Source organism: Leptidea sinapis, chromosome 24 (genome assembly GCF_905404315.1).
Source record: "Leptidea sinapis chromosome 24, ilLepSina1.1, whole genome shotgun sequence".
Classification (NCBI taxonomy): Eukaryota; Metazoa; Arthropoda; class Insecta; order Lepidoptera; family Pieridae; genus Leptidea; species Leptidea sinapis.
This window is the reverse complement of record NC_066288.1, coordinates 8379965-8393980: the sequence shown is the minus strand read 5'-3', so window position 1 is coordinate 8393980 and position 14016 is coordinate 8379965. Positions and strand designations below refer to the sequence as shown.

Sequence of the window (14016 nt, the reverse complement as noted above, 5' to 3'; positions counted from 1 at the left end):
CGAGTTTAGTAGACAGCGTCACTTAGCACTGGGCTATTTGGGTCATTTTGGTCGTTTTCACGGGCAGCTGTTTTTAATTTCCATCAGATGAGCCTCTTTTTATGAAAAACTGAATCGTTATTTCCATTTCCAGGTAGTTCTCTCAACGCGATGACAGCCACGATAATAGTAGGCGCAGTTCAGATGTTCAGCAACGGAGTGAGTACGATGTTGGTAGACCGGTCTGGTCGACGGCCACTTCTGTTGTTGTCTGCTGTCACTATGTGCGTCTCTATGCTCTCAATGGGAGCCGCATTCTTCTTCGAGTTCAAGCATGAGTCTTGGATGGGGTAAGTTCTACTTTATGTCTTCCATACCCCTAGAAGAATACGGGGTCTTCATTTTGGGTTTTTGATGGGGAGAGATGAGGCAACCGCCCATGGACATCCACAACAACAGGTGTGTCAAGAAATGCATTGCCGGCCTTTAAGGTGGGAGTATGCTAGTTTCTTGAAAGTCCCTAAGTCGTATCTGCTCGGGAAAACCGCAGCCGGTAATTGATTCCACAAAGTGGCTGTGCGAGGCAAGAAATTTCTAACTAAACGCGCGGATGTGGAATGCCAGACGTCTACGTGGTAAGGGTGGTACTTGGGTGGTCTTCATACCCCGGTGGTTAGTAGTGTTACTAATACTTAACTAAAAAATATGTGTGTAAGTGTGCACACGTAAGAAGTGAAACTTCTGATCAATAAGTATCTACAGTAAATGTATAAGTCCATTGAAATTAAATATTCTGACTGTGAATCTAGTAGAAATTATTTTTTTATCTATTTTCAATTTCAAGTTCTATTCAAGTATTCTGTTGTAGTATGTAGTGTGTATGTAGTACTAATAAACCTTTAAATGACAGAGTTGTCAGTTGTGCATGTTTGCACATACACCCTCTCTCTCTCTCTCTCACACACAAACACACACACAAACACACTCACACATACACACACACACACACACACACATTTACCACTATCCTTTGAAATTTCAAGCTTTTTAGTCACTGTGTAAAAGTGGAATCCTGGTGACCAGTAATACAGGTATTTTATTACCTACCACAGGCACCAGCGATCCACAACCAAAACTTATGTATCCCCTGTATTTCTAAGTTTTCGCTATATTGTAATTTTGGTTGTTGGTGAGAAATAAAAGTTATTATTATTATTATTATTTGTCAGTCAGTACTGTTGCCCTTAAAAACAAAAACAACATGGCGCGTAACCGGAAATCGTGACGATTCACTATGAAATTTGTCTCATACGCCGATAAAGAAGTTTTACTTCAATGTTAATTAAATAATTTTGCCCTGTGCTTCCCCGGAGCATAAAAAGAATAGGTAAGTCCCAGGCTGAAGGGTGTCGTAAAAGGCGTCCAAGTGCAATTACCAGTGGGAGGCTTCTTTGCACAGGATGCCAGCTCTAGCTAATCTATTATGGGTACCACAACGGCGCCTATTTCTGCCGTGAAGCAGTAATGTGTAAGCATTATTTTGTATATATAGTGTTTCGGTCTGAAGGGCACCGTAGCTAGTGAAATTACTGGGAAAATGAGACTTAGCATATTATTATGTCATTAAGGTCACGAGCGCAATTATAGTGCCGCTCAGAGCTTTTGGATTTTTCGAAAACACTGAACGGCACTACATTGTAATGGGCAGGGCGTATCAATTATCATCAGGTGAGCGTCCTGTTCGTCTCGTCTCTTATTGTCAAAAAAAATTAAATAATAAATTGCTTAAAACTTTAATTGTAAAGACTCAATAACGTATGTACCTACTTACGAGTATATTACTCGTATTAACAATTGACAGATATAGATATGACAGATGATAGAGGAGTAGAAAATATATATATATGCAAACCAACATCACAACTTTTATTAATCATGTGAATAGATAAATTATATTTTTGTTTTGTTGACTTCTCTTTGATTTTGTCAAAAGGCGTCCCAAATATTCGTATACACTTGTATTCATATCACTCAATATTGAAGACTAAGTGTCTAAACAATATATAAACCACTTATTAATAGATACAAAAAATGTTTTGTTATGCTTATTGTTAGTAACTTGACGGTTCGCGACAAGATCATTTAAATTTAAAAGCACACTCTAAAAAGGATTATTCTTTAGATCAGCTATTATTTTTTACTCTGCAAGCTCTGAATGGATTTCAATAGTTTTAACTTTAACAGAAATCAAATTTTGTGTCATTAATCTCTGCTCCATGCTAATAAATGATAATTTGTAATATCAAACAATGCAGATATATGATATACCTTATTCCCGGATACAGAAACGTTACTCAAATCAAACATCAATATGCGGTCTCTTAACTTTAAGCGCCCTCTATTTTCAAACGGAATACTAAAACATCACTCAGTCATATAGAGATCTTGATCAAATGTGAAGCTCTCACGCAACTTCATAATGGCAACATTTACGGAAAACAATGTAAAAACCTAAATACTGGGTGGTGAAAAGAAATTTTTATGTAAAAACAGTCTAAGTTGATACATATTCTGTTGAAATATGTTGTAGTTAAATATTAAAATCTCAATTAACTAAATGGTATAAGTAGCGCCATCTAGTTTCTTTAAGAATAAACATAGACGTAATTTGTGGCTTTTGTCTTCGGTCGCTGTTACAATAACTTGCTTGCTTGTCCGTGAATTCTGATTGATATAATAATATATAATAAAATATCTACGCAGTAGTTTTTCTCGCCAAATTATAGCAGGAGACCCAAATTTGGCGAGTAAACATCTCCTGAGGATGCCTCATGTAGAAGCGAAACACGTGTCGAATGTATTGAAGACGAATCTTAGCGAAATTTACACTCAAAAATGCTCACAGCATTTGAATAAATATGGATTTCCGTAAAATAACGCATAATTCTTTAAATTACCACAGAACATGTTTTGTCTAACGAGCGAGCCATCGAAGTTTCCAGATTCGGTCACAAATGCCGGCTTATATTGACCCGGACGGGTCTACGCGCTTTTGTAGGTGTAGGTTTAGTTTGATTGTGCATTGTTACTTGTTCTGGCAGCCTGGTTGTTACGGGAACAGTGCAGCCGTTACCATCTTTGTGCTGCAGACCAGGTCTGCTTTCGCTATTTATAACGTAGTTCCTAAATAATCATTAAATGAAAAATTTAAAGAAATATATATTTTAACTGTTGAATCTTAAAATATTCTTGATAATGTTTAGTGTGTTCATAGCCACATTAGCGAATTTATTAGAAACTGCGATACTCACAATGTTAACACGAGGAACAAACATAAGCTTGTTATGCCCACTACTCGTTTAAGTCGAGTTAGTAAGTGTTTTGTTGAGCGATACATTAGGTATATATACATACATAAACAAACGTGTGACGAAATTGAAAAGAATTACTAAAATACGTTTGCGTGGCAAAGGTTATAAGGCTATGGTGTTAATGATTTCCTGGTACCCTTATATTCTATTATTTTGTATTCTAAAACTAAGCAGAGAGCTGTTCGTGCTATATATCAGCTTGGTTATAGACAGTCTCTCAAAGAAAAATTTAAAGAAATAAATATTATGACTGTTCATTGTCAGTACATTTATGAAATTTTAATATACGTTCACAAAAATCGTCACCTTTTTGCTCTTAATAGTGATTTTCATTATTATAACACTAGAAATAAGGGATTGCTTGTAACTAATTCTAGTAGGCTTCATAAGATGCATAATAGCTTTAAAGGTATATGTATACACTTTTATAATAAAGTCCCAGCCACTGTTCAGGCATTATCTTTAAATAAATTTAAATGTTTTATAAAAAAATGGCTGTCGTAAATCCTATTACTCCACAGCTGAATATCTAAGTGATCGTACAGCCTGGGACTAGATTATGAATATTTTATAGCGATAGAAATGACTGTACAATATTGTATATTTTTAATAAGTTATATGTGTATTTTTAGTTAGTAATAGTTCTCTCAGAGCGCCATTTGTTTCCTAAGCGGTAGTAGTATCTAGTATATCAGAAATGACATCAAAAAGAATTCTAAAGGAATCAATTTTGAGAAAACAATTGACTTTTATGCCGCTTACTAATACCTTATATTATTTTCCAGATATCTGCCCATAATAAGTTTGGTCATATTTATGCTGGGGTTCTCTATTGGTTTCGGTGGTTTACCATTTCTACTCCTGGGAGAGCTGTTCCCGACCAACTACAGATCCCAGCTGTCAGCAATGGCCAGCGCTGTCAATTTACTTTCCATGTTCACTGTTATCAAGAGCTATCATGCATTGGAGGTAATATTGACTACATAATATATCTATAGCCTGTGGTAAAAAAATATTTTGCCTTGAACGCACTGGCTCCATGTTTTGATGCAACATTTACTGGAAACATTTTTAAATTATAAACCATGCAGAAAACTTAAAACAAGTAGCTGAATCTAACAAAACAAAACAGATGTAGTTCATACTGATGCTTGTAAAAATATTTCGTGGTTTGTGTGTATTTTTTTCACTAACAAATTATTAGGAACATCCTAAAAATACTGAAAAGTCTTAAAAAGGTTAATGAACTTTCTCTTATCATTATTTGTGGTTTGTGAATTGCAATGAAATGTTTAGTAAATAATCAAGAGATTTTTTTTATTTTTTATTATGGAATAGGAGGATAAACGAGCGTACGGGTCACCTGGTGTAAAGTGATCACCGCCGCCCACATTCTCTTGCAACACCAGAGGAATCACAGGAGCGTTGCCGGCCTAGAAGGAAGGTATACGCGCTTTTTTAGAAGGTACCCATGTCGTATTGTCCCGGAAACACCGCACAAGGAAGTTCATTCCACAGCTTTGTAGTACGTGGAAGAAAGCTCCTTGAAAACCGCACTGCGGAGGACCGCCACACATCCAGATGGTGGGGATGATATCCTAACTTGTGGCGTGTCGTGCGAAGGTGGAATTCGGCGGCAGGATTCAGGTGAAACAGCTCTTCTTGCTGATATCTTCCTAAAAATACTAAAATATTTAAAAAGGTTCATGAACTTTCTTGTATCATTTATTATTATTTTGTAAATTTTTAGTAAATAATCAAGAGATTGTAACGTACCAAAAAAAAAAAACAAAAAGATAGTAAAGGTACTTGTATCATATCCACGAACAAATTATTAATAGCAATGTTATCTTTTCAACTTCAAGAAGTTCTCACTTCCACATATTAACTTCAACAAAAAAACTTGTACGGGTTGAAACCGGCTGCTTGTTCCCATCATCCACATTTGACATCACGTCAAAATGTGAAATTCCACTTGCATCATGTTGACTTTCTTTTCTTGTTTCGCACAGCCACTTTGTGGAATCAATTGGTTGTAGTTCTGAAAAACGTTCCAAGCCACAAACATCACATTTTAAGGAATTTGTGTTTAAAGTATAATAATTATTAGTGTATTCCATACATGTGGGTTGGGCTACTAAGTTATGATGTCATTTAAAGAGTGACAGCAGGGCTGCTATTTTTTGTCAGTCCGGTAATATGAATCACGTGACCAGTTTTGTGTTCTTAACTCAATTTCGACATGATTGTGGCTTGGAATGATTTCCTGGAATTACGTACAATTACCAGCTACAGTTTTCCCGGACGAATGACTTAGAGACCTACAAGATACCTAGAGAATTACCAACTTAAAGGCCGGCAACGCCTCTCTTGACTCCTGGTGTTGGGGATATCCATGCCTTGCAAGTTTGCAACACATGAGCATCTTGTCCTCTCTTATAGAAAAAAAATGAAAGGAAAGCTCTTCTTTTTCGATTCAAAGGAAAATCAAGATTAAGTGTATTATAATTATCAAACTTTTGTTACAGCATGTTCTAACATCAGCTGGGACATTCTGGATGTACGCAGGATTCTGTGCTGTGGCGTTCTTCTTCGTCCTTTTCATGGTTCCAGAGACAAAGGGCAAATCCCTGGCGGAAATCGAACAGCATTTTCGCGGCAAAAAATCAAAGGAAAACATTAATTTGCAGAATGTGCAAACAAAGTTTTAAAAAAAATTGTAAATTTAAGTTATTCGAACTTCTCCTGTGCCAATATTAGTGTTGTTAAGGTGATTATTAAGTATTAGCCTCAAAGGTCTGTCATTAATGTACGAACAAAGGAATATTAGGTTAAAGTTTTAAATTATAAAATGCACGCATTAATTTAAATGCAAGTTTTAGTTTTTAAGACCACGCTAGACTATATAACTCTTAAAGCGGTATATTTTATATATTATTGCACTGAAGTGCCATCTTATGACAAGTTCTACATATACATATAATGCTATGTAAGGAGCAGGGCTGGCAGGATTAGCCGCCCACCTCACCACGCAAAATAGGCGCGCTGTAGTCGTCGAGTTGCGGATAGTAACCCGTGATGTAAATGTAAATGTAAAAAACTATTTATTCCCACCTCGATGAAAAGCTCGCTTTTAGTCCCTGGTACGAATGAAAAGTCGTCTCGCCGGGAGAGAATCAGCCACTTTTCTCCCTCGTACCAGAGACTAAAAGCGAGCTTTTTATCCAGATGGGAAAGAAAAATCGTATACGCACCACGAGAGACAAGAAGGATATTGCCACCCGCGATTGTCTACATTCCGCGGGTGAGAATTACCTACTTTTTTCCCTAGGTGCGTAATATATTATTCCTTTTGGCAATGACAATGTGTCAGTTTTCATGGTTTCATTCCAATTTGATACACAATTAGATTTCAGTTAATTTGCAAACTTCAATTTCAATCAATTAAGCGAATCGAACAAAATAAAATAAACAAGAGTATGAAAACTAAAATAGAGAATGGAGACTTCAATAAAAATGGTCCAGTTTAAAGTTACAATTTGCTTAGATTACTTCCAGATGCTATGAACTAAAAATAGTGGTTGACATTGATAACCGTCTCTAAGGCTGAGTTCTAAAGAGCGTACTAAGACTTTGCTCAGGCTTTACTTAAGTAAAACTTAGTCGAGTGAGATAAAACGCGAACTTGACTTTTGCATTTGGTTCTCCTCAGGCTGTCTTAGCTTAAGCTCAGTTTATTTTCGGTTGTTAAATGATTATAAAAATGGAATTAAAGATTGTTTTTTTTAAGAAAATACGGAACGAGACGAGCAGGATGTTCAGCTAATGGTAATTGATACGCCCTGCCCATTGCAATCCAATGCCGCTCAGGATTCTTGAAAAGCCTTAAAATTCTGAGCGGCACTACAATTGCGCTCAAGACCTTGAGACATAAGATGTTAAGTCTTATATGCCCAGTAATTTCACTAGCTACGGCATTAGATTATGCTAAGTTAACACTCAGCTAAGTTTTACTTAAGTAAAGTGTGAACCTAAGAACAAACCTGTGTAAAGTCTAGATATAATATATAATAGTGTCGCTTATTCGTATTGCAAGCACTTTAACATGAGATGGAATATATTTTGATGCCAGTAGTCAACTGAATAATGGTAGGAATAATCTCACTCTTCTTGAAGTCAAGTCTATACATAAGCTTAAAAACAAAGTCATGATTGATAGCTATTTATATTAAATGCATTATATATATTTAATTATTAAGGGTTTGTATTCTAAGAAGGTAATATTACACTGCATGATCAGAATGCCAGCAGAAGGCTACCTTAGTGCTACTATAATGATTTGACGCGGGGCACACTAGTAAAATCTACATTATTTATTGATTTAAATAAAAGACTTAGCGCCGATTTCACCAATGTCACTTCAAACTGAGTTCATTAAAACTCAGTTTTACGTTAACGAGTTCAAATGCCAGTCTTGATCTCGATTAAACACAAAGCGATTTCACAAATACCTTTTGAGCGTGTTGACGTAAACTCAGAATGTATCTAATACCTGTCAATACTGTCATCGAAAAGTATGAGCAAAAAAAGAAACTACGTTTAAAAAAACCCGATTCAAAAACGATATCAAAAACTGATAAGTATCAAATAACTAAAAATTTAATTTAATACACCTCTTTTGCAAACCTTTACCTTTAATATTAATAAAATACTATTTATTTACTATTTAATTGATTATATGTGCTACCCATTGATAGGTTTTAAGTCTTTATAAGAAACTTTATGGGACTAAATGGCATCCATTTAGCATCGAACTAAAGAAGAATTACGTAAATCGGATCATAAATCTCAGAGTGATCGGTGTACATACATAAAAAAGAATACCGATCGAATTGAGAACCTCCTCCTTTTTCAAGTCGGTTAAAAATCTAATTTGTTAAATGTTAATGTTTCTATTACGATAACGACAACACCTGCTCAGTACGCGATCAAATAATTGGACGTTCAAAATTCGGCGGTCAGTATTTAAATGCGTTTAGGCTATAAATGCGTTTGGTTAGTGTTGGTAAAGCCAGAATTGAATTTGTAAACTCGTTTACAGGCATCAGCTTAGTTCAAAGTATTTTAATCTCGTTCAACTTCAATGGTGAATCCGGCCTTAAGATTAAAACGCGTGAAAATGTAATTGTCTATTTTTGAGTCAAACTCACAAAAATTTACACATGTATGTATGTTTAGAGAAAATATTTGATATTAAGTCTACCGATAGTAACAAATTATTGTTAAATTTACCACTATCTTTCTGTTTATATTCTTTTTTACCATTGACCGGAGAAGAAAGTTATGTAATACCTCCTTCGTGTCTCCTTAAAACAACTAAATATTGACAAAGTGCCTGGCCCTTGCTTAGCACTAGAGACTTAGGTTACGAAAGGAAAAATAACGACCTGAACCGAACCTGATTTTACCTTTTTTAAGCTAGAGAGGTAAAAAGAAACATGTCGCCTCTTGTAATAAAAATAGCGTTAACGACATGAAATGGCAAGAAACAGTCTGTATATATAACTGTAGGTAATGCAACTAAAATTATCGATGAATGATTTCAATGTTTGTTTTGTACTTCTCGATAATATTTATTACAAAGCCCTTACGTGAAAATAAATGTGAATGGTAATTTATTAACGGCCGTTTTCAATAACGTATCTCTAGTTACGGATACCGTGCTGTCACCGTTTAATGACAAGATCTTATCTATCCATAGTTATGTCCAATATAGTTATAGTCCAATGCTTTATGTCGATAGGTTATTGAAATGTAAGTAAGCGTAAAAGGGTAGATTTGTCTACCTCTAGTAAGTTAAACTAAGAATAGATAGGGTATCGAAAACGTGGATTTAAAAATATTTTTTAATCCTTATTGGAAATGATTATCTTTGCAGCATAGCAATAGAACCACTAGCAACTGACCTGAGTATATTTTATTTACACTATTAATATTTTAAACAAAATTAATATTAAGTATACATATCTAAATGTATATATAATACATAATAAATATAAACGAATGAAACAAAAACAGATTGAAGAAAATGTATAATAATTGATAAAAACTTATATAATCAAACATAAAAAAAACATTATTTTTTTGAGCCCTATGTTAAATAGTCAAGATCATAGTTTATATTACCAAAGAAGGTTTATAGGTTAAGCGACATAAAGAACTTATCAAAGCTAAAAGCTTTTTCTTAAGTTTTTTTTTATTACAGTAAGGATGGAGACGAGCAGGAAGTTCACCTGATGGTAATTGATACGCACTGCCCATTACGGTCAGAATTTTTGAAAAACCCAAAAATTCTGAGTGGCACTACTCTTGCGCTCGTCAGTTTGAGTCTCATTTCTCCAGAAATTTCACTAGCTTCGGTGCCATTCAGATCGAAACACAATAATTCTTACACACTACTGCGTCACGGCAGAAATAGGCGCCGTTGTGGTACCTATAATCGAATCGGCATCCTGTGCAAAGGAGGCGCCCACTGGTTATATGGTAAAGGGAAAAATTAACCCCCTTATTCATAATAGTCTGCTAACTTAAAGCATTGATAATTCTCACTCTGTCTTCTTCTATTGACCTAAGTCAGAATGAGAAAAAACACTCCTATGCGGCTGTTTAAAGTTAGCGGACCATTATGAATGAGGGGGTAAGTGTAATATTGCAAGTAAGCGTTACCTTATTGTATTATTCATACAATGGTCTACGCTATACATATATAGATGACAACTTTTGTAAAGAACATTAGTTATAGGTATAATTCGTGCCAATAAATAAATGAATAGGGAAATAGGGATGTCAGTTAGGTGATATTACATGTGGGAGTGTCCGCCATTTTTGATTCGTTTCTTTATTGGCACGGGTTATACATGAGACATTTCGCCTAAGTCTGAGATCTATAGAGCGTACTAACACACCTCAAACTGTACTCAGTTACTTAAAACTTAGCTGAGTGTAAGCTGAGCGTAATCTTCGTTTTTTTATTTCGTTTTTCGTTTCACATGTCGTCATTTGACAGCTGAGTTTTACGTAAGTGAAGTCTGAGCAAAGTGTATTGGACGTTCTTTCTCATCTCTTACTCTCAGCTCTAACCCTAAGGCTGAGATAGAGTATGTGCTGATGTATTTAGGGCCGTTCCCAATATTCAGTCTATCTCCGGTTGTGGCCTACTTGAGATAAAAATCCTAACTATCGTTGACTTTTCTGTCCAAATAAACTTATCGTTGGTAACTCACCTTATCCGTGCACGCTGTCCTTCAATGGGAGGACGTATAGCTTACAAGCGATAGAAGTTTGTATGGAAATTGCAATTCACGCGTCCGTAATATAAGGCGATAAGAATGACTTATCGGGTATATTGGGACAGCTTCAGATTATTGACAGCTAATTACTGACCGTAGAAGGTAGTAATTTATCTCTTTCTGTAGATAGTATATTGGGAACGCCCTTTAGTTAGACTTTGCTTAGACTTTACTGACGTAAAACTTAGCTAACTATAACATTTGCTGACGTTTTAATAATCATTTGACAGTTGAAATTATGCCGAGCTTAAGCTAAGACAGTCCAATGCAAAAGTAAAGTTCGCGTTTACACTTTTTTTTTAATTGATGAAAATAAGGGATGAGACGAGCAAGACGTTCGTCTGATGGTAAATGATACGCCCTACCCATTACAATGCAGTACCACTCAGAATTCTTGAAAAACCCAAAAATTCTGAGCGGCACTACAATTGCGCTCGTCACCTTGAGACAAGATGTTAAGTCTCATTTGCCCAGTAATTTCACAGAAACATAGTAATGTTTACACATTACTATCTCACGGAAATAGGCGCCGTTGTGGTATTCATAATCTAGCCGGCTTCCTGTGCAAAGGAGCCTCCCACTGGTTAAAACAAAAACGAGTGTTTTTTTTTTAAAGTCTGAGCAAAGTTAATGTACGCTCTATCGATCTCACACCAAGTCTCCGATCGACAGGCGCATAGTGATGTGGTCAGAATCTTATCGTCTTACTATACATTTCATCTTGTGATGCGTTAATCTCTAGTTCATATTATCACTGTTTTTTTTTTTATTATTTTATGGCACGGATATTTTCACTATTATGAGTAAATGACGCGGCTTTACATTATATTTGCCAAGAGCGTATAAATGATGTATAGAAAAGTTTTCATTTAAAATTGTGAATATTTTTTTTTGTAGGCTTAAGGTAGCATAAGGATTTAGCCATCGACGAATTGAATGAGTTGTATTTTAATTAACATACGAATTAATTATTGAAACAGATTTTATGTATTCTACGGCTGTGTTATTTTTAGGCTTTTTAAAGCTTTATAGTATGTAGATAAGCAAAATATTCAATAAAAATATTTGTAATCTAAATAACTCTTTTCTTTACATGCATACATATTTACACAGAGATTTGTTTTTTATTACACAAATAAAATTTGAAAACGAAATTTTATGAACGATGCGGGACTCGAACCCGCGACCTATCGCGTTCCGTGCGAGCCCTCCCTACTGAGCCAAATCAGTTGTGTCGTGACGTATCGTACTGATAAAATGTGGTATGCTTTGTTCAACTCTCAGGTTGTGGGTTTTGTTTTCAAATTTTATTTGTATAATTAATCCCAGAAGTGAGGGTTATCACATATAAAACATAACAAATTGTTTAGAATTGCAAGAGCGACATCTCAAGTCAATTTCCTGGTATGCAAATATTGCGGTCGAGCAGGCTATCAACTGTAAAGTAGATCCTGTAGATGAAGTGAACACTTTAAAAACATACCAAATCGTTTATTTTTGTATGAAATAGAAGAATAAACGAGTGACAAACACTGCTCATATTCTCAAATACCGGCCGAAATACAAATTGTTTTATTTGATATGACCTTGCATGACCTTAGGCCGCGCGTTATGGCACGAATATAATTTAATACTGTAGTCTCCATTACTTTATGCATAATAGCGCTTTAAAATTAAAACTCATTCAAAATTATATCCACTGGCTATAATACAATCTCTTAAACGATGAGGCCATTATATTCAGTTGAAACACGCATTTTCTCCATGGGAAACTTCTTCACTGGCAATTTTATGAATTCTTTTATGGACGCCAAGTTATCATGGCACTTAGAGCATGCCATTATATCTAAATCGGACTATAAATCACATATTAAATCACACAAGGATCGGGACGAGATGAAGGTCAGTCTTCATTCATGAAGTCAGAAAAATTTCCTAGCACGCTTGTGTGCTAGATTTATGATCCGGTGGTGAGTCTTGCTGAAAGGACCATTTTTGTGCCGACGCTAAGATATACCTATTTCACAAAAAATTCGCTCAGTCACTCTTTGATAGCTATCACCCAAACCAAAAAATCACTAAACTCAGATAATGCCCAGGTTGTACTCACAGTACAAATACATTTTGATATCACAGTGGTACCACAGATTCGGAAACAATGTACACGCTGAGAGAGAAGAAACGGTATAAACAACTATCACATTTTTGTTACCTATTATACTAAGGCCAACGAGACGAAATAAGGAATGTAAACAATCGGACCGTTACTGAGTTATCCTACTTATATTATAAATGCGAAAGTTGGTGAGTATGTGTGTATGTTTGTTACGTCTTTACACAAAAACTACAGAATGGACTTCAATGGAACTTTACAATAATATAGCTTACACATCAAAATAAAACATAGCCTATAATTTGTAAAGGTATAGTGTGTATGATCCAAAATATAACGATAAGTGTCAAGGAGTAGGAAAAGATAGCTGCAATTTGCGAGCGATTCATGTTTGCTACGCAAAGCCCGCAGGAGTTACAAAAATACATAATATTATGTATATCGGCTCAAACACTATATAACCACACAAATAATACACACCTTTTGTAAAGACGAGCATAAAAAGATTTATAGTTTTATTCTAGAATTAAATCATAAGTGATCATTTGATTACATTACATTGTAACATAAAAATATTGTTAAACAGAATTATTCGAAAACACGTGCACGTGCACCGAGCCTTATAAATATGGCCACACGAGGTTCGAGACTCCATAGGAGACGCGCCGCGACTGTTGTTGCGTAGTCTTTGCTCCACGGCCCACGTCCTATGTCGCTGTAAAAGCTTGCGCGGACACTCCTTCGGTTCGTCATGCTCACTGAATGGCATTGCTTGCGGTGGCGTCGTGTGCCGGGTAGTCTCCTTCCCTAAAATATGTGCGAAGGGAACGATGGCTAATCCATACGTCAACTCGTGAACAGGTGCTGTTTGTGGTGCCAGATCGACCTGTTATAGTTAATTAATCATTGTATTTGTTGGATACTTTTTGTGACAGTAATCACGACCACCATGTTCACGAAGCAATCCTCCAATATACGATAATTTATACTTATATATGTATATAATTAATTATTACTTTTCATGAAATAATTTAGTCTCATAACTAATTTGTTATATATATATCAGTCATTGTAAAATACTCAATTGATTGAAAAGAATGGCCGTTGAGTTTCTTATATGTTCTTTTCACGAGCTCAATTTTTTACGAACATAATTCGGTAAATTCAGTAATTTTAAATGAATATTTATAGTGACCGCTGAATC

General features: G+C 35.4%; 1 protein-coding gene across 1 annotated transcript in view; it reads left to right on the top strand.

Moving 5' to 3' along the window:
* The window catches only part of LOC126971792 (facilitated trehalose transporter Tret1-like), a 56274-nt gene extending 44544 nt beyond the window's left edge, over nt 1–11730 (top strand). The window contains exons 6-8 of the mRNA XM_050818212.1: nt 134–329; nt 4136–4319; nt 5879–11730. Coding sequence (XP_050674169.1) covers nt 134–329; nt 4136–4319; nt 5879–6061 — 563 coding nt within the window. The 3' untranslated portion in view covers nt 6062–11730. The remainder of the gene's footprint in view (nt 1–133; nt 330–4135; nt 4320–5878) is intronic.
* Nucleotides 11731–14016: the final 2286 nt, after the last annotated feature.